Below are 21,590 nucleotides of genomic sequence, written 5' to 3' on the forward strand. Positions count from 1 at the left end.
TTGTTAGGCAGAGTCTTGCTCTGTTGCCCAGGCTGGAGTGCAATGGCATGATCTCAGCTCACTGCAACCTCTGCCTCCCAGATTCAAGCGATTCTCCCTGCCTCAGCCTCCTGAGTAGCTGGGATTACAGGCGCTTGCCACCACACCCAGCTGATTTTTTGTATTTTTAGTAGAGATGGGGCTTCACTACGTTGGCCAGGCTGGTCTTGAACTCCTGACCTCAGGTGATCTACCCACCTTGGTCTCTCAAAGTGCTGGGATTACAGGAGTGAGCCACCATGCCCGGCCTGACTGTTTCTATCACTCGAGTCTGTCTTCAACAATAATTCTGTTGAGTCGGTTTAGCAGGAATCTCCTTACCCCTGATGTTTCCTCTTGGTAATTTTCCATCCACTGACCCTCTAACCCAGCTCCTTGGCTATAAATCCCCACTTGACCTTCTTGTATTGGAAGTCAAGCCCAGTCTTTCTCCCGCCCTGCAAAACCCCATTGCATTGGTCCCTATACTTACCTTGATGGTAGCTTTTTGAATAAAGTCCTCCTTACTTTCTTTAACAAGTGTCATGGATAATTTTTTCCTTAACAGTGTATACCTGAGAGAAGTAAATACTTAGGTCCACTCAAAAAGTTGTACATGAGTATTTGTGGCAGCATTATTCAATATAGCCACAAGGTGGAAATGTCCCAAATGTCCATCAACTGATGAGTGGATAAGCCAAATTGAAGTGTTATGCCCATATAATGGAATATTACTCAGCCCCTCAGGGATATCTGGAAATATCTGGGGAAATTTTTAGTTGTCACAACCATGGATCTGCTACTGGCATCTATTGGGCAAAGGCTGGGAATCCTGCTAAACATCCTGCAATGCACAGGACAGCTCCCACACAAACAATTATTCAGCCCCAAATGTCAATGGTGCTGAGGTTGAGAAGCCTTAGTGTAGACACACATGTTATGTGACTATATCAGTGGTCATTCTTTGTACCTATTTTGTTTCTTTCCCATGTAACCTTATATTGTTAAACAGCAGCCATTTTAAGACACAAAAGCAAAAGCATGTGATGAGTGTGGAAAGTGCCATGCCACAAATCCTGTAAGGCAAGTAACAGCGTTATATCTTACCACCGAGGGTTTGAAATGGAAGGTGCAAAGTCAGTGCTGTTGGCAAGATAATTATTCTAATACCTTGTCATTAAGCACAAAATGCTATAAGATTTGTGTACAGTGAGGTATATTTCTGCTGTAGTCAGACGGTGAAATAATAATGAAAGTTGTGAAATTAAATCAATTAGGCATTGAAGTAGGTAACTGAATGGTTCTTCTTTTAATATACTGACCACTTGGAAAGCATGAATGGTAAAGAACTGAATTTTTAGTCTAACCTGAAACTGGAAGAGTGAAATGTTTTCCTGTCTTTTGACTCTCTGTCTCTGCAGTACTTTAAGGGAGAGAAGAAAAAGGGATGTGAGAAGAGCAAATAGAAGAAAGTGGAAAGGTAAGGTGGAGAGGAAAGAATATATTTTATTACCCAGAATTAAAAATCAACTTAAAATCATCCTAAAAGGAAATTAATTATTTTATACTTTCTTATACAGACTTAATATCTCATTGTGGGCTCAATGCCAATAAACCAAGAATTTGTGGAGGAACAAAGTTAAGGGACCTACTTCTAAAGTTTCTATTTTTGTTAATTTGTGTATTGTGTTAAAAATTTAATATGAAGCATTTCCAACAAACAGAAAATAATAATATAGACACCAATATCCCACCACTGAGATTAAATACATGTTAATATTTTGCTAGATTTACTTCAGATCTTTCCCTATTAATAAATAAAACATTTACAGATATTTTAGCTATAAAGTTTCAGCTTTAATTCCTTCCCCTTCTTTTTTTTCTCTCGAAGTAGGTGAAGTTGTTGTGTATAATTCCTTTGTGTTTTCGCTGTGTTATAACGTGCACTTACATCTAACATATTATATATACATATATGCACATATATATATATACACACAATTTTGTTTATATGCTGTTTATATTCTGTGACTTGATTTTTCTGTTTTTGAGATGTATCCATATGTAGGTTTATTTATTTATTTTATATGTAGTGTAGAATTCCACTGTAACAGCTCTTTCACACTGTAATCTCTTGCTCTTTCCCTGACTACAGAACAGTTAGGTTACCCATTTTTGCTACTATGCAGTATTCAGAAAAAACTGTCGGCCGGGCACAGTGGCTCATGCCTGTAATCCCAGCACTTTGGGAGGCCGAGGTGGGCAGATCACAAGGTCAAGAGATCGAGATCATCCTGGCCAACATGGTGAAACCCTGTCTCTACTAAAATACAAAATTAGCTGGGCATGGTGGCGGGCTCCTGTAGTCCCAGCTACTTGGGAGGCTGAGGCAGGAGAATCGCTTGAACCCAGGAGGTGGAGATTGCAGTGAGCCGAGATTGCGCCACTGCACTCCAGCCTGGCGACAGAGTGAGACTCCATCTCAAAAAAAAAAAAAAAAGAAAAAACTCTCAAACTGTTTTTCTTCTGCTCTTACACATCAACAATCAACACAGAAGACTTCTGTGACTCCAAAATATGTAAGGATTTCTCCCCACCAGCAAGCAAGCAGTCAGTTCTGCTGTGGACACCAGCTGAGTGTCTTCCAATTCAGTTCTGATACTACTTATGCAGAGATAGTGTCAGATCTCACAGGTTGAGGGCTCAGTCCTACAAGATTGCATCCTCCTTCCCATCGGTCACAAGTCTGGGCCTCTAGAACTTCTGTTCCACTGGCTTCAAGCAGGGGTTTCCATTATACCTTCTTTGGGTTGCATTAATTTGCTAGAGAGGCACAAAGAACTCAGGAAACACATTTTCTGGTTTATTATGAAGGAAATTTTAAGGGATATAGATAAACAGCCAGATGACAAGATACCTAGGGTGAGATCTGGAAGGGTCCCGAATGAGCTTCTATCCCGGTGGAGTTGGAGTGCACCACCCTCCCACAATGTGGATGAGTTCTTGTTCACCTTCCTGTCAGCCTCCATGTGTTCAGCTCTCTGAACCCTGTCCTTTGGGCCTTTTATGGAGACTTCATTGGTTGTCCATGGTTGAAGTATGGACAATTATGTCGAAATGTGATTGCATAAAAGGGTATGGTCTAAACCCAGCAAGGCCTGTCTGTGCTGTTCAGATTCTTCCTGGTCTTTCTGTGCAGCATTCCTTCCTCCAGAGTGTAGGGCAGGACTCTCTCTGGCCTGAGGGTCTTATGACCCACAATCAGATTAGATTCCTGTCTTGGGCAGGTGAAAGGAGAGCAGGAGAAGGTCCCAGAGAGAGATTCTGTTCCCTGAGGCCTACTTCTGAGGCCTGAAGCACTCTCACATTATAACAAAAGGCTGTAACAAGGGTTACGAGACTTAGAAGTAGGAACCATGGGCGAAAATCTCTATCTATCTATATATACATACATAGATAATCATAATATGCCAGAAATGTTCAAGGAGTATTTTTGTAAGTGTATGTTTGGGCTTTTCCAGGGAGACATCTAGACATGGAATTGCAGGGTTATAGGTACACATACCTTCACCTTTACTGGGTATTACCAAGTTGTTGTCCAAAGTGTCCATACCTGTTTTGCAATTCCACTATCTATCTAGGAATTCCCAACTTGGCCAGAACTTGGAGACATGGAACTTTGTAATATTTGCAAATTTAATGAGGGTAAATTACATCTCATTTAAAAAAAATTGATTATGGATAATCAATTCCTTCCCTCAGCTTTCAACAACTTTCTCATATGGTCCGTAAGAGTGAGCCATCAAAAGAATGGCATTAGTAATTTTCTGGATGTTGACACTGAACAGAAATGATAAAGGAAAGACAAAACAACTCATCTGCTTCTCATTCCTTATTTCTGTTCTCTAGCTTTTTTCTGCCTATAAAGCCAACCTCCTCTGCTTAGCTCATTGGAACACTGATTCTATTTTAGAGAATGAAATTTTGCCTATTCTGGAATTGCAAATAAAAGCCAATTAGATCTTTAAAGTAAATTTGTTTTGTCTTTTTTTTCACCTTCAACTTTTTACCAGCCCTGCACACTAGGCCTGGCACCAGGTAGCATTTCCATGACTATTGACTCAGTGGGGTGTATCATCTTGCTGGGTGATCAAAATGAGGGTCAGTGCATGCTGTTACGAGGTTTAAATATGTTGTGGGCACACATGTAAACTGTACTTAAAAAAACATAAAACTTAAACAAAGATATTTTCACTAATACACTGAAGTTCCAGTGCATTTCTATGAGAAAAAATTCAGACTGCTGTACGTAAACTTGAAAATTAATTATCATGGCTCCTGTTTACTTATATTTAGTACCTTCTATGTGGCAAGGACATGATAAAGAAAGGAGCAGTCCTTGACATCAGGGCACTAGTTTGACACTTACAGCTAAGCCTCAATGTTTTTAGAAACTGGCCTGACACTCATAGCTAGGCCATGTTGTTCTGATGAACAGCATCTCACAGAACAACAGTATCAGACAGGGTCACTCTGTGACCATGATGAAGTTAGACAAAACAAGACCACTTCCATGTTTTTTCTAAGCACAGACAATAACAAGGTCAATGTGCAAATCACAAAATATCAATGTAAAATACATTCATGGGAAACGATTATAGACTAACCTGTTTTAGACTAATCTGCTGCACTAGACTCCGGCAGACCAGACCTAAGCAGAATGGTCCCTCATGCTTATTGCCACATAATCCAACTCACCTCTGAAATCAGCCAGTTTTCCAAAACCAGGAAATTCATAGCACCCAATCAGAAGGGGCCAAGTTTATCTGAGCTGGTATGTTAAGAAAGTTCCCCTCTGTTTTAACCCTATAAGGAAAGTAACTTTGAAACAACTCATCTGCTTCTCATTCCTTATTTCTGTTCTCTAGCTTTTTTCTGCCTATAAAACCAACCTCCTCTGTTTAGCTCACTGGAACACTGATTCCATTTTAGAGAATGAAGTTTTGCCTATTCTGGAATTGCAAATAAAAGCCAATTAGATCTTTAAAGTAAATTTGTTTTGTCTTTTGAAATCAAACATTCCCCTCTCTCCATGATATGGATTACTAATGCTTCTTTGTCAGTTACAGCTTTAGGCTTGTCTTTTAGCCTGCCATCCTCCTAGATATGAACTGTCTGCACTTCCTGAAGGCACCTAATCTTGAGCAACCCTTCCCACCTCTTTCCATGGAGTCTTCCCCAAATCACCTAATCAAAGCCCAGATCCTTTAAGTGCTTTCTAATACCATTTACCTAAGACACTCCATGGCTCCCCATAATTATTACTCCCTGAGTAATAATCCCAACTTGTTCAACTACAAAATTCTTGTAGGAGCATTTACGAAACTCTAAGGGCTTTACATATGCTATGTTATTTAGGCCTGAAAATGCCCCTCTTTCATACGTATTAGTATAATTAGCCCCCTTTTGTAGATGAAGCAGCAACAAAAGTTAAACATCATCTCCAGTACCAAATAGCTAGTAAATGGTAGGAATAAAATCTGTATCTGGGTCTGTCATCAAGACATAAGGAACTACTTGTAGTTCTCCTGACCTTGCTGTTCTCCTGTAAGTTTTCATACAGATTATGTGCTCTTTGAGGACAGAGCTGTAGAGTCTGGCACAGTAAAACAAATATTAAAGAAGAAAACCTGTAGCGTGAAGACTTACTGAGAACTAAGGCTCATTTTTTGAACCTCTGTGCCAATCTCCTCAGAGTACCTAGAGTTGCTTCTTTTACCAAAATCAATACTGCATGTTTCTCAGAGTCTTGGCCTACACCACCTCCATATAATCAGAAGACAGATATCTTAAAGGAATAGTTCCCAGGAAAAGCTCATTTTTAAAGGGGCTATATTGATGTGTTGAGAAAACAGTATTGGCCTTGTAGCTTGACCTTGGGTTTACACAACAAACTCTTTTGCATGGTTTCAGTTCAAGGCCCTTTGTTATGTGACCTTAAAGTTTCTTCACCTCTATGCTCTCTTGGCCTTGCTCCTGCCTGGAATGGAATGCCTTTTTTAAATGAATGCCCCACCACTGTTTCCTGCCTAGTGAAAACCTGTGCAGCCTTCCTTTTACCTTTCCAGATCCACTCCTTCAGATTTAATAACTACCCTTTTTGTTCTCAAGGAACTTCTAAAACAACTGCTATAGACATTTACATTCCTTGGTTAATTGTGTTAGGGTTTGAGAACCAGATGAGACTGTGAGCTCCTGAAGGGCTCAGCCTAGCCTAGCTCTGATTTTGGGTGGACCCCTCTGCCACCTCAGAGCGAGCACTTAGGCAGGAAATATGTACAGAAGGCTTCCTTTTGGAGCGTCGTGGGCCCCGTCGTTTTGTCCTGCCTAGTACCCCTTCCAGCACCGTACCCAGTCCCAGAACTACTTTTTCCAGCCCCAGACGTGCAAGGAGAGGGCTAGCAGATGGTTTTATATTCCAGCGCTGCTCAAATGGTGGCGCAGGGTCTGTTTCGCCCGCCTTCCAGTTCTGCTGGAACCCTATTTCCAAATCCAAAGAAATCCAGGCCGATGACTTCCTCCATGGTCCCCGGCCCTTCTCCAAATCTGACGCCACTCTATGCCCTTAAGGTGAGCGGCCTGGACCGCCAGAAGGGTTGAGCGGCGGCATTGACAGGCGGCATGGCCAATCATGTTTCGCGAGGCCCGGAAGGGGCGGTACCTCAGCGTGTCATTGATTCGGCGGCGCGGGATTGGCCAGTCCGGGCCAACACGGGTGGCGGGAGTTTTCAGTTGTGTTGGCTGCGGCCCCGACTTCAGCGGTTGGGCTAGGCTTTGCTGACTGGGTGGCGGACCCCGGGAGACAAACCCGTTGCCGATCCCTCAGCTCCCCGCTGCAGCTTGCTGAGCTCCGGAGCTGCGGGGAAAGATGGAACGGCACCGGCCGCGGCTGCACCACCCTACCCAAGGCTCAGCCGCTGGGACTCCCTACCCTTCCTCAGCCTCACTCCGCGGCTGCCGGGAAAGCAAGATGCCGCGCAGGAAGGGCCCCCAACACCCTCCGCCGCCCGGTGGCCCCGAGGAGCCTGGGGAGAAGCGCCCCAAATTTGTAAGTATCGCCTGGAGCTAGGGTGGGGCCGCTCCCGCCCCGCCGTAGGGCTGACTGCCGACAGTGGGCCCACAAGAATTTGGGGACCAAATTTTATTCTAGAGATCCCGAGGTGCCAATCATCATAGATTGACAACGACCGGGTCTAGTTGTAGCTGGATCCTGTGACAAATGCCCAGATCTTTGTGTTGCCCCCAAATTTCTTAGGGCTGATGTGAAAAGCAGTTCAAATGTATAAATGCGTTGACGTCATCTAGGTGGACAATGCATTTTTTAAGTCGAACTTCTCCCTTCTTCCCTAGTGTAAGAAGGTATAAGATGTATCAAAGTGAACTTTTAGGTCACAGCATTTTTTTTTTTTCTGCTTATTATTTTAATCTAATAAGAACTTTTAATTACGTATAAGAACTTTTAAGGTGAGTATAATTTTCCAAGTTGAAACAGCTCGTTTTAAAACTTGGCGGGTGATGTGGTCACTACTAAAGAATGTTTTGCTTAGCTTGGAAAGAATTCTAAATATTTGAAACTTGCTATTCTGTTTTGCTTGTCTTTAACACTTAAGGAAAGTGTCATGATTAGCACCTTGTCTTTTCGTTGGTGTCAATTAGTGAAAGTATAGGCAGTGATGATTATTTTGGGGTATGTGTGTGTAAATAAATCACATAGAGGATTGATAGATTTGGGATGAGTCCAACAGAATTGAAATTTCACATTTACCACTCCACCATTTTCCTTAGGAATATGGAAAAACTATGTGTGTGTGTGTGTGTGTGTGTGTGTGATAGTACAGTATTTGTCTTATTTGGGCAAGTAAAAATTGTGAGAAATTTAATTCATGATTCGCAAATTAAGAGAATAATGGTTTGTGAACCAGTTGCTAACTATAACATTTAGTTAAAAATAATAGTTGAATAAGACTGAGAGCCCATATTCTGATACATGAGATATATCAGAATACTGAAAATGAGGAACAGCATAGATTAGTTATGCCAAATTAAGTATCAAAATGGTCATAGGAATAGTGACATTTTGCAGAAGGATCAGATATGAACTTGATCATTATCTTGACAGATCTGAAGAATGAATAGGACAGAGTTAACTTCCCAATGAAAGATTTTTGCCTCATGTGAGAAGAATCCTCTAAGGCAATGACTTTTCTTCCTTTTATAGTCTACTCTCTGGGTTAATAATCATATTTTATTTTGTTTTAACTTCTGTGGTCCAGAATACAAAGTGTTATTTTCTGTGACTCATTCCCAGCAAGGAGGTCATGAAAACAGGATCTAAATTAATATTTATGTTAAGTTTCATTGAAGGATTTGATCATTTGGTTTCCAGTCTCTGTGCTGTTTTTCATTCTTATGTATGTCACATTGACCATCTCAGCATGCCATTTGTTAAAAGGGTTCTCATAAAGATGAAATGACATCTAAAAGATGGCACTCTTAAGCTGTAAAGGTAAAAAACACATCTAAAACACTGTGTTTTGGGGCGGGAGTCTGATTTGAATCATGACTTCCAATTAATTCAGAAGTAATTTGGACTCTTCTTTGAAGCTAATTTAGATTTTTGCTTATATGGTAACTTCTTTAGTTGTATCTTCCAGTTCATTAATTTTGTTATCAGCTATGTCTAATCTGCTGCTTTTCTGAATATTTGATTTTAGCAATTATTTTTTATTTTAATAAGTTCCATTTGCTTATTTTTCAAATCTGCCTGGGCATTCTTGATAGTCTTTTGTTTCTTATTCATTTATTTCTTTAGACATTTCCTATTTGGTTGTTCTTCTTCTTTATTTGACAGTTCTGCTATTTGCAATCTGGGCAGTCTACATTGACTCAAATTCATGATGCCTTGCTCTCTTTCGTGTGCTTCTTTATCTTTGTAAGCTCATTGCTTTATCTTCACCCTTAAGATTCCAGAGATGCTTTTCTTTGGAGAGAGTTTGAGTTTGTCTGCCAGGAGCCTGGGCATGCTACTGATTTTGGACCACCTTCCTGTTGAACTGGAAATCTTAAGATGGACAGAAGTTCCAGGCACAACTCTACTCTGTTCCTGTCCTAAAGCTCAGTATCCCAGTCTCAAGGCTGCTTCCTGAGCAGCTCTTCCCAGTTTGCCTACCTTTCACTGCTCTGGATTGCATACCAGGAACTCTTGTTTTTTGGATGGAGAGGGATCTTTGAGACCATCAAAAGTCCCAGCAATGCCTCAGAAAGCAATTGTACTTGCAGGTGTCAAGTCAGTCACTGTTCTTGCAGATCTCATGTCAGTTCTTGGCTTTTTCTTGATTGGATGAATTGACGTTATCATAAATCTTTTCAGGTCACCCAGTCATTATCCGATCCTGGGACAGCTACTTTTGATTGGAACAAGTAATATAGGTTGGTGATATGATGGATAGGAATAATTTAGGTGGCTAGTGTTTTGCACACTTCTGCAAAGCAGCAAGCAAGTAGTGGAATGGAGTGGTAAACTGGTCACTCCCTTCTGTCTTAGTGTAAGAAAGCAGGAGCTCTGGTACTCGCTGAAATCTTACTTTGAGTCCTGATAAAGTAGGCAAACAAATTCCTGTTTTCTACTAAATGTATAGTTGCGGGCTTCACGTCACTTGCGAGTTGGGTAAAAGAGTTTGTAGCATAGATATCTGTTCCCATAGATAAGTATAAATAGTAGAAATTAGTCTATTGTAATTGTATGATACTTTGGCTGTGCCATGAATCGATTGACTTTGGGCTGCTTGTGAATTAACCAACATGGTCTCATTTGAAAATATCTTAAGCCGTGAGCATTGAGATGGTAGGGATAGCTACTGGGGCATAGAAGAGAGATGGAGGAGGCTGAGAGGACAGGGCAAGTATCTGGGTGGAGACTTTGTGAAAGCAGATAAAATTCCATAGGAATTAAACTTGGAACCTGCCCTAGGCCACCCTCTTAATACCTGGACCCGAGGCCTATATTCTTTGTAGAACAGAACAGTGGTCCTATAGATTGTGGAAAGCCTTTCAGTAATACCTGTTTCTCATTGCTCTTAGCAACACACAGGTAGTGGTGGCAGAGCAGGACATGTGGCTTCTAGGAGAAGTGTCCATCTCCAGGATGTAGGTCAGTCCAGTCAAAGGGAGCCTGTAAATTGGTGGTCCAAGTTGATGAAGGAATTGGTTTTAATTAAGAGAGTCCTCTAAAAGTTCTTACAGACTTCAGTTTAAATCATCTAATCGTTTCCATCGAATAGATTGGTAATTATTGATTGATTATGTCATTGTAGTACTTTCAGTTTTGGTTTTGAGATTTTCTTTTCTTTTCTTTTTTTTTTTTTTTTTTTTTTTGAGACGGAGTCTCGCTCTGTTCCCTAGGTTGGAGTGCAGTGGAGCGATCTTGGCTCACTGCAAGCTCCGCCTCGCCGGTTCACGCCATTCTCCTGCCTCAGCCTCTCGAGTAGCCTCCCGAGTAGCTGGGACTACGGGCGCCCGCTACCACGCCCGGCTAATTTTTTTTTTTTGTATGTTTAGTAGAGACGGGGTTTCACCGTGTTAGCCAGGATGGTCTCGATCTCCTGACTTCGTGATCCGCCGGCCTTGGCCTCCCAAAGTGCTGGGACTACAGGTGTGAGCCACTGCGCCTGGCAGGTTTTGAGATTTTTCATCTTGTCCTTTAATTTCTGTATATTTACCAGTTAACTTTTCTGAGTGAGCCAAGCACTGTTCTAGGTATGTTATAATTAAAAACTCCTTTAATTCTTAGAAGAACCTTGTGAGGTAGGTAGTATTATTAACCTTGTTTGCTATAGGAGTAAACCAAGGTATACAGAGATTAAGCTGCCTAAAATCACACAGCTGCCAGTTCATGAGGCTGAGATTTGAACCTAGGCATGCTGGCTTCAGAGTATACATTCCTTTTTTTTTTTGAGATGGAGTCTCGCCCAGACGGGAGTGCAGTGGCACAATCTTGGCTCATTGCAACCTCCACCTCCTGGATTCAAGCGATTCTCCTGCCTCAGCCTTCTAGTAACTAGGATTACAGGCATGCGTCACCATGCCCGGCTAGTTTTGTGTTTTTAGTAGAGAAGGGGCTTCACCATGTTGGCCAGGCTGGTCTTGAACTCCCGACCTCAAGTGATCCACCTGCTTCAGCCTCCCAAAGTGCTGGGATTACGGGCGTGAGCCACTGCGCCTGCCTTCATCACTGTCCTGGGCCTGTTGAACTCCACCAGGAGGCAGCCCCAAAGTTCCACACATCTGGACATCTGGTGCCTTGGACAGTGATAGGGTCAGCACATGGAGATTGAATCTATGTCTGAGGTGGATACACATGAACTTAGCTCACAAGCTTAATGAATAAACTGTAACCCAACTCATTAATGTATACCAGCCAGTGTGTGGCAGCCAAATCCTTCAAGGCATGCAGGCCCCAGAACAAAGGGGATTAACAAAGAGCAGATGAAAACCATTCTAGCCAGTAAGCTAGAGGAGAAATCTGCTGGGGAATTCTGAGAAAGACGTCTTTGCTCTGTAAAAAGGGACTAGCAAAAATTTTGCATCCAGTATTGGCTGAGTGGCTCTCATTGGACCACAGACCTCTCACATGACAAAATTATAAAAAGCAACTATTAAAACACTGGAGAGTGATCAAAAGACATGGCTATTGGAGTCAATACTTGAAGAACGGACTAGCACTGGATAAGTTTGTCATTTTTTGCAGCTTTTTGCATAAGGGAAGCCCCTAATCAGGGTCATGATGGGTGGTTAAAACTAGAATATAAGCCCACAGTTGTACTGGCATAAAAAAACAGAGGGCAGAGTTCTGGTGACCATATAGCTGATAAATGAGGAGGAAGTCCTGGAAAGGAGAAGAGCCACAAATGGGTAGCCCCAGATTCTGTGTGTAGACTCCTCAAATTTCTGAACCCCATATGTGTGGGACAGACTCCAAGCAGCACAGGTAGGGCTAACATATCTGAACTAAGATTTCAGGTCCCATCCAGCAGATGGGACAGTATGTGCAGTTTGAGAGTTCAGCCAAGTTAACTGCCTGCTAAAACAAACACAAAAAGCAATACTTCTCAGAAGAATAGAAGGAATTCAGAGTCCCAACACCATACATTCACAATGTTCAGGATACAGTGCAAAGGTACTTGACATTAGGAAAAAACAGGAAAATGTGATCCACACAAACAAGAAAAAGGAATCAGTGGAGACCAACCTCAAGATAACTCAGTTGTAAACATTAATAGATAAGGATTTTAAAGCAGTTGTATAACCATATTTAAGAATATAAATGAAATATGCTCACAATGAATGAAAAGATAGGAAAACTCAACAGAGAAACAGAAACTTTAAAAAGACCACAGTGGAAATTCTAGCATTGAAAATACAACACCTAAAAGAAAAGGCTAACAAGAAGCAATAGCCCATTTTTTTTTGCCTTTGGCCGTAGTCAGGATGTGATGCTTATTTTGCCATAGTCTTCTTCTGGTCATGAGGATAGTTAGCTGAGGACATATGTGCTGTGCTACATATGGCAGAGCAAGAATATAGGAAGGGACTGGGTATGGTGGCACATGCCTGTAATCCCAGCACTTTGGGAGGCCAAGGCAGGTGGATCACTTGAGGCCAGGAATTCGATGCCAGCCTGGCCAACATAGTGAAACCCCATCTCTACTAAAAATACCAAAATTAGTCAGGCATGGTGGTGGGGGCCTATAATCCCACCTATTCGGGAGGCCGAGGCAGGAGAATTGCTTGAATCTGGGAGGCAAACGTTGCAGTAAGACGAGATTGCGCCACTGCACTCCAGCCTGGGTGACAGAGTGAGATGACTCTGTCTCAAAACAAAACAAAACAACACACACACACACACAAAATATATAGGAAGGATTTGGGTCTCTGAGCCACTATAGGTTAGGTTAACCTAGGAACTTACCTGCCAGCAGACATCTTGTACTGGTAGAAAAAGAAAATGCACTTATTCAAGCAACTTCTGTTTGGAGCTTATGATACTAATATGAGAAAGAAAGCATTGTTAGGGCTCAGAAAATTATACCCCCAAATATGCCACTCTGGACTTCAAATCGAGAGAACCTGGGGAGCCGGAAATGCAAGAAAGGGTCTTCTCTGAAGTTCCCCTATCTACCTAAAGGTTGTATCCTCCAGAAGATACTCAACTGTTGTGAATCCCTTTCTCAGACATCTCAACTCAAATAGATGCATCCTGAAGGAAGGAAGACTAGAGTTGACACCACACCGAGCCCAGACAAACTTTGTCTTAGACTGTTGTCTCTTCTTTGGGCCCATTCATCCCCCCTAAAGATTATTTACTCATCCTGTAAATTGCCTTAGATCCCCCACTTCCCTCTTCCCTATGAAGAGGGTATTTAAGCTTTAGCCATCTGGCCCTTCTTTGAGTTTCATACTTTGTATGACTCCACACTTGCCACATTGGCACATAATACCTCTGTATGCCTTTTCTCCTGTTTTCTTTTTTAAAGGACTTTACACAGATGATTAAGGATTTTAAAATGAGGAGATTATTCTGGATTATCACAGTGGCCCCTAAATGCAAACACATATATTGTTATTTGACCACAGAAGAGGAGAAGGTGTTGTGACTGCAGAGGCAGAGATTGGTAATGCAGCCATCTGAAACTGGAAGAGTCAAGGAATGCTACTCCCCTAGAACTTCTAGAAGGAGAGCAGCCCACCTTCATTTTGGTGCAGTGAAACTGATTTGGGACTTCTGGCCTCTCGAACTGAGAGAATGAATTTCTGTTGTTTTAAGCTGCCAATTTGTGGTAATGTGTTAACACCTGCCATAGGAAACGAAGCTAGGTATAGTTACAAGGAGGACCATCAGATTCATTTAAATCTCTCCTTTCACTTTATTTCAGAGGGTTTGTAATTTGGGAGGGCAGAAGATAACCAAATTACAAAAGCCAAATAAACCGTAACTGGAGTAACAACCAAAACCTCCGTTCATGTTTTGTCTACTCTATGATATTTATAGTTTCTATAAAGCTGGGAAAAGATAGAGGTGATTTCTGAATGCTCTTTTTGGTTTTTTGAACTTGTTCCTTCATTGAATTCTCAGCTTAAGTGATGCTCTCAGTTGTCCTAGGGTTAAACCGTCAAGAATTTAGATACTGTTTTTAGTTGAAAGCTTTAGGCACCTACATTTTATTCATGTCAGAATTCTACCTAACGTACACCAGACATTGTAACCTTCAGAAGGAGGTAAAATCATTTTATTCAGGCTGCTCCTCTAAGAAATTGCTCTCAATTATACCAGCCTTTCTTTCCTTTCTATGCTTCTTAATAAAACAGAAAAACCCTGTTTTTTTTTTTTTAAAATAAATGATTTATCAAAAGAAACCATATATGTTAAGTGGCTTTTTGGGGGATATATTTAGTTGCTGAAAGTAGATAACATATGGTATTTAATACTCCTGGACCACTCTGGGTCTTTTCTTTGAGGGTAAAAAGGGGTAGGGGTAGGGATAGAGATGATTCTCAGATTTAGAGCAAGGCTTAATTGCTTTTTTCAAAGACTCATGTCTTTAATTATGAAGCAAGCAAACTGACATACATTTATTACATGGTGAAACCTTGCATCTCATCTAGTCTATCTTGTAGCAATTGCTTCTGAACAGATGTTACCTGAAACACCTTTGTGCAGTTGGTGGAATGCTTAAATTTGTCATGCTTTCATTATTGTTGTCTTGAATTAACTCTACTTTATGATATAACTTTATTGCTGTGTCCTAGAATCTTTATATATTTATTGCCTTATAAATTGGATTTAAAATTGGCTTTTTATATAGAATGTAAATTAGCATGTGTATAACTTGTTTATGCTTGCAGAATAATACAGGAAAAAACTGCTACGTATTACACTAATGTAATTGTCTTTAACTCAGCACGTAGTATCCTCTAAACTAGGAATCAAATGAATGCTAAAGAATATGCTTATCCTTACACTCTTGCTTGTTTATCTCAGAAACTAATTTGACTTTTAGATTTATAAAATATAGATTAAGCATAACCTTTTACTTCATGGGATATTCAGGATCAAAGCATAGGCTTTCTTTGAACAGGATCTACAAAGGTAACTTTTCTCTCAGTAGCAGCAGGATGGCATTGAAATACCTTACCATTGGGAGTAATTTTTCTCAAATAGCAAATTGAATAGTCTTTATTAACTTAGGGGAGAATTTAAGAGTTTAAATAAGCTTTGGTCCTGAAACATTCATGTTACTAGTTACTTAGTGAAAACTATTTGGAAATGCTTACCATAGATTTTATTCCTCAAAAGACCCACTGCTATCTTTTCTTACAGTTTTTTGTAGAAGAAGCATTATGAGTAACATTTATGAGCAGTGACTTGAACCACTCTCAGGGGTTGAATCCCAGCAATATCACTTATTAGCTGTGTGAACTGAGCAATTACTTAACCTTTCTTTGTGCCTCCCCTTTCTCATGTGTAACATGGGGTTGTCATGAAGATTAAAAGTTATGTTTTGGGCCTGGAATAGTACCTGGCTCATTGTGACCTCTATGTAAATATTTACCATTTACAGGATTGTTGTTTTTGTTATCATTAGTAGTAACAGTAATCATAGTACAATTTTTGCCTATACCTTAGGGCATTAGGAATACATTGGATATTTGAATAGCTTTCTAATACTGGAAAACTTAATTGAACCAGGCTTTTTCCTTTTGGTGTGGTAGAGGCAGAGGCATTCTGTTCTTAGTTCTTATCCTGGCATACCAGGTGACATTTGGATTGATGCAGACTTCTGATCTGATGGCTGAATGGTCAGAGCAAGTTTCTGAAGCTTTCTTAGGGGCCTGTTTATTTCTAAAATGGGGGTAATATGATGATGAAACTTGGGGTACAAATGTAACTTACAAAAAACCCTATAAAGGAGACAACTTCAAACTTAGGAAAAAAAATTCTTGTGATACTCCAATGTGGACTTGAATGATAATAAAAATAATGTTACTAATATATGTACAGATAAAAAACTAAGTATAACTCTTTATGCCTATCACTTTTTACAGCTATAAAACTAAAACAGATTTACATCTACAATCCAAAACAAAACTATAAAACCCATAAAATTCAAATTAACGGCAACATTAATTTAATGCGATTGATGATGTTTTGCTGAAATTAAGTCATCATTATTGGATTTAATAGTGGAAAAATATGTGTATATTTTGCTGTTTTTCTTTCTATCAATTTGATTCTTGGGTGGAAATGGAATCCCAGAGGCTGAGGAAGATATGTGTAGACTGAGGAGTTCACAGATAGCCTTACACTGTTAGTAGGGGCCTGTCATCAGAGGCCTATTATCTTTTTCATAGTTCTTGGCTTGAGGCTGTAGATGAAGTTGTGAACTGTTATACACCTGTTTTAAAAGAAAATAGCCATATATAAAATTTTTTAGTAAATGTTATGAAACTGTTGAAGCAGCAGAAAAAATCAAAACTCTTATACTACCCGCTTCTATATTCATTTTTCTCTTGAAATCTAATTTTCCATACCTGTGGGTGCATAGTTCCCAGAATAGGGTGATTTTGGAATTATACATAGGCTTTTGGAACTGAATTCTTCCTAAGTGGAAGAGCTTGTGAAAATCTGTTGTGTCATGATGTTGCTTGGCCCTCATTGGGTACCATATTGGTAGTAAATACAAAAGTATTTACAAAAGTAAAACCAAAAGTTCCTGACAGAACACGGTTATAGAGTGGGTCATTTACAATGTCCAGAATATGCTTACTTTAGTTCTAATGTTTAAGATGATCTTGAAAAACGTAAGACTTAAGTAGAATTTGTGGAAGTCCTCTGTAGACCAGTTTGGGGTACCCAGAGATGACTTGAGTCAAGAAATTAGATGTGTACCTGAACCAGGCAAATGTTTTTCACCTTAGTCCTTTGTTTAGTGATGAGATAAAAGTGATTAGTAAGTATTTATCAGTAGTGAAGGATGTATACAATGTGTTTCAAAACAGTTTGCTTCTAATAGTTTTTTTGGGTAAACAAGAAACTTGCAATTTTTAAAAAATATATTTTATGTATGTGTCATACAAAAGAGGTGTAAAACACTGTATACTCACCAATAAGCTTAAAAAAATGAAATATCATAAATTCCATTGAAATGTTCATTTTCTCCCTTCCTATCTTTATCTCCTTTTAATCTTTACTCTTCATTTCCTGGGTTTATAGGGCTTTTTTTTTAAATTCAATTTTGATTTTTTAGGGTTCCAATTTATATATATACACACACACACATATATATGCACATATATACATATACACATATATACACATATATGTGTGTATATATATTTTGCTAATATATGTACAGATATAAAACTAAGTATGACTCTTTGTGCCTATCACTTTTTACAGCTATAAAACTAAAACACATTTACATCTACAATCCAAATATATATATATAGATAGCTAGGTAGCTAGATAGATATATGTATCTTTCCCTAAAAGTAAATCTGTGAATGGAATTAATACTCCATAGCTTTCTGATCTCTCCATCTTTGAGGATCATGGCAGATCTTAAATATTGGAAAGGAAGGAGGAGACTATCAATTAATGTATCAAATGTGAGTTCATTCTGTGTGCTGAGGAATTTGAGATATAACCAAGCAGCTGTGGTCTTCAGTACACACTCTCTTGAGTTGAAGATGACTGAATACCTGTTCATAGTACTGTAGTTCTCTCAAAGGAGTTATGATGTAGAATTTCTTGAAGCCCTTAGTAAAAGCCCTTAGTGGATTAATTGTGAGATCCATAATGCTGCATTTATTTGGTTAATTTTATTATGAAGTATCTTCCCAAGATATGGAGAGTTTATCCCGTAATTTCTGCATTTTTTCTGAGGTTGGCTGTTTATTTGAGTGTCATAAAATGAAACTTTGTAACATTCAGTTTTTAAATAAAAGATTTGCAAATTGGTGACATTAGTTATGGACTTTACTATAGAATTAAACTGTTTTTGTTTATTAAAACGTTTGATTGAATTCATTGCATAATGACAATTACAATTCTTTTTTAATGAAAAAATTGACAGCCTGGGAAATGAACATGAAAAATGGAGTGCATATAATCTGCATTGAGAAATTCAATGTGACAATTTCACTTCTTTATAAAAGATGACGGTCTCAAATTAAAACCATGTTCTAACTCCACTCGATCTCTTTTGAGGGTACAGTTTTGCTGTTATTGTTATGTTATATTGAACCTGCTTTTAGTTACTTTATGCATGTGTTTGTAAGCTTTTGGAAGTCACTTTCTCTGTGGTGCCTGGTATAGACTTGTGCTTACAGTAGGAATCTAAATGTTTGGCTAATTGAAAATCGAAACAAAGTATTCTTGTAACTTTATATTTCCTGGTTCATTAACCCATTCATGATGAATTTGTTTAAATGTTATTAATATACCCTAATTATTCATTTCTTTTTATAAAAGTTCCTAGTGGTGGTGGGCAAGGGTATGTAAAGACTACCAGAAACATATGTGGGTTATTGAAGAACTTGGGCCTGGCATTGTGGCTCTAAAGTCCCACCCTTAAACTGTGATAAAAAGACTTGAGAGAGACTCAGACATGGCTGTATATCCTTGGGCAAATTATCAACCTTTGTGCCTCTGTTTTCCCTTCTGTAAAATGGAAGTAATTAGTCTCTATGCTTATAGATTGTTGTGAGCATTAGTTAACACATGTTAACTCAACATGTTAGCTTAGACACAGCACAATTAGTATGTGACAGCTATTATTAATAGGGAAGATCTCATCACTGTAGTGTTAAATTCCCAGTTATTGACAACATTTTAACCTCTTCTTGTTTCCTACTTCCTTTCTCCTCATAGCATTTTTTTTTTTTTTTCCTGGGGGACACTGGCATTGTGTCCAGGGACTCAGCCACTCATTGCAGTGGGACACACACCGGAGGTTTGTTTGGTGCCTGGATATATTCCCTTCCTTTCTGTTTCACGTAGACCTACAGCCTCTTGACATTGCCTCTCTTTCTCTGTTTGCCTCCTGCTGTCGACATTTGCTCCACACTAAACCCACACTCCACAAAAGTAACCATGGAGCTCCCTTTGAACTGGGATGCCTTCAAACTCCTCGCTTCCTCACACCTCACATAAGGTAGAATATCAATAAATAATAGAACCTTTGGCCTCCTTGTTCAGTTGCCTCAGATCTCCAAACCTGGAGCAACCTGGCAGGCTTCTGTGGCTGAACTGGGTTCCTGCATCCTGGTGGAAACCACTCCCAGCTTTGTGAACTGATGCCCTTAGACATTGGGTATCTATGTGTCCTCAGTGCTGCTAGATAACAATCATCATCACAATAACTGCATTTGTTCAGCTTGTACAATGGGCTGGGCAGTGTTTTAATCTCTTATCCCTCACACAGTGCTTTGAAATGAGCACTCTCCCTACTGTTATTTTGCACATGATGGGGTTGACACAGAGAGAGGTTAACTGGGAATGGGGTATGATGGGTCCTGGCTTTTAACTAGCTCTTTGGCCATCTCCTTTTCCATTTCTCACAGCATTTATGCTAAACCTTTATCACTGTCTTTACCTTATCTATGGGCCTGATTCTTTTTTGCTCAAATAGTTTTTTTCAACTGAAAAAGCGGCCGGGCATGGTGGTTCATGTCTATAATCCCAGCACTTTGTGAGGCTTAAGTATGTGGATTGCTTGAGTCCAGGAGTTCAAGACCAGCCTGGGCAACATGGTGAAACCCCGTCTGTACAAAAAAATACAAAAAAATTAGCCTGGCGTGGTGGTGCATTTCTGTAGTCCCAGCTGCTTGGGAGTCTGAGGTGGGAGGATTGCTTGAATGCGGAAAGCTGTGGTTGCAGTGAGCCATGATTGTGTCACTGCACTCCAGTCTGGGAAACAGAGCGGGATCCTGTCTTAAAAAATAAATAAACTGAAAAACAACGTCTGTACTTCTTAAAAAGTCCAACAATGTAGGAGTACAAAAGGAAATTCCCTAAGCCTCCCTTCCGTCCTAGACCACCAATTAAGGTACCCCCCACCACCCGCCATGATGCCATTTATTATTTTTTCTTTTTTAATGTGAAAGAAAGTACCAGAGAAGTAAAGAAACAAAAGATGGCTACTCCATAGGGAGAGCAGCCCCAAGGGCTGCTGGTTAGCTTATTATTTTCTTTTATATCCTTTTTTTTTTTTGAGACAGTGTCTCACTCTGTTACCCAGGCTGGCGTGCAGTGGTACAATCATGGCTCACTGCAGCTTCCACCTCTTGGGCTCAAGCCATCCTCCCACCTCAGCTTCTGGAGTAGCTGGGACCACAGGCACGCTGCACTGCTTAGCTAATTTATTTATTTTTTGTAGAGACAGGGTCTCATCATGTTGCCCTGGCTTGTCTTGAACTCTTGGGTTAAAGTAGTTCTTCTACCTCAACCTCTCAAAGTGCTGGGATTGCCGATGTGAGCCACTGCACCTGGCTCTTTTGTGTCGTTCCAATGATATTCTGTGTGTCAAGCACCCACTTGTTTCCCACATGGGAACATACCACAGCATTCACTTAAGGTCTTAGAAATGATTACTTCTGACTCTTAGCATGCCCCTTGATACCTGTTTCAGAGAAAGTTTTCCTAGAGCTTGCTATAATTGTCTATATCTGCAACCATTCTTCATTGTTTCTCCTCCAATATCCACACAAGGAATATATTTTCCTGTTCAAGGTTAATCTCTTTACTGCTGTTTTTGACCCATCCACATTCTGTCAGGAAAGTTTTGCTCTTTACACGCTCCATCCTGTAATGATGCTGAAATGTTTACCATTGTGAAAGAAAAAGCAGAAGGAAAACCAAACAACCCCTCTCTTCAACTTTCCCTTGACCCTTTGTCTCTCTGAATACCATGCTCTGCTTTCTTCCTTTTTAGCCACTTTTTGTGAATCACTTGTTTTCATTTATTCAGTAAAGTTTTGAATGCCAGTTATACTGAGCATAGCACACAGGTAGATGCAATTTGGTCCTTGATTTCAAGAGGTTTATATTCAGTCTGGTATGGGGAAAGAGAGGTGTGAATCAATACGTATACTTCAGTGTTACTGGGGAGTTCATGTAGCATAATCTGTAAGAACTCAGGCTGTGGAGTTCTTAAAGCTGTGGGCTTTTTTTTTGAGTCAGGGTCTTGCTCTGTTGTCAAGGCAGATTAACTGCCAAACCCAGTGCTGATTTTTGTTTTAAGCCTCACCCTATATGACTTCTTCATTGTATTTGTACTAACCTTGCCCTCCTTGAAACCATGGTCTAACATGTTCTTCTCTTCTGATCTTTGGTTAACCCTTTCCCTACCCTTTAAAATGAGTGTTTCCAAGTAATCTCTTTTTCTCTTTTGACTTTATGCATGCTTCTAGTGTGAAGTCATCCATTTTTTTTTTTTTTTTTTTTTTTTTTTTTT

General features: G+C 39.9%; 1 protein-coding gene and 1 long non-coding RNA gene across 2 annotated transcripts in view; one reads left to right on the top strand and one right to left on the bottom strand.

Annotated features, from left to right (window-relative positions):
* Nucleotides 1-6,779: 6,779 nt before the first annotated feature.
* The window catches only part of DIAPH3 (diaphanous related formin 3), a 522,774-nt gene continuing 507,963 nt past the window's right edge, over nt 6,780-21,590 (top strand). Inside the window, 1 exon segment of the mRNA XM_017892515.1 lies at nt 6,780-7,126. Within this exon segment, the coding sequence (XP_017748004.1) occupies nt 6,947-7,126 (180 nt within the window). The 5' untranslated portion in view covers nt 6,780-6,946.
* Nucleotides 16,349-21,590, bottom strand: part of LOC108542484 (uncharacterized) — a 9,275-nt gene continuing 4,033 nt past the window's right edge. The window contains exon 3 of the long non-coding RNA XR_001889291.1: nt 16,349-16,529. This is a non-coding gene — a long non-coding RNA (uncharacterized LOC108542484). The remainder of the gene's footprint in view (nt 16,530-21,590) is intronic.

The sequence above is a fragment of the Rhinopithecus bieti genome, unplaced genomic scaffold (genome assembly GCF_001698545.2).
Source record: "Rhinopithecus bieti isolate Rb0 unplaced genomic scaffold, ASM169854v2 scaffold_21155, whole genome shotgun sequence".
Taxonomy (NCBI): domain Eukaryota; kingdom Metazoa; phylum Chordata; class Mammalia; order Primates; family Cercopithecidae; genus Rhinopithecus; species Rhinopithecus bieti.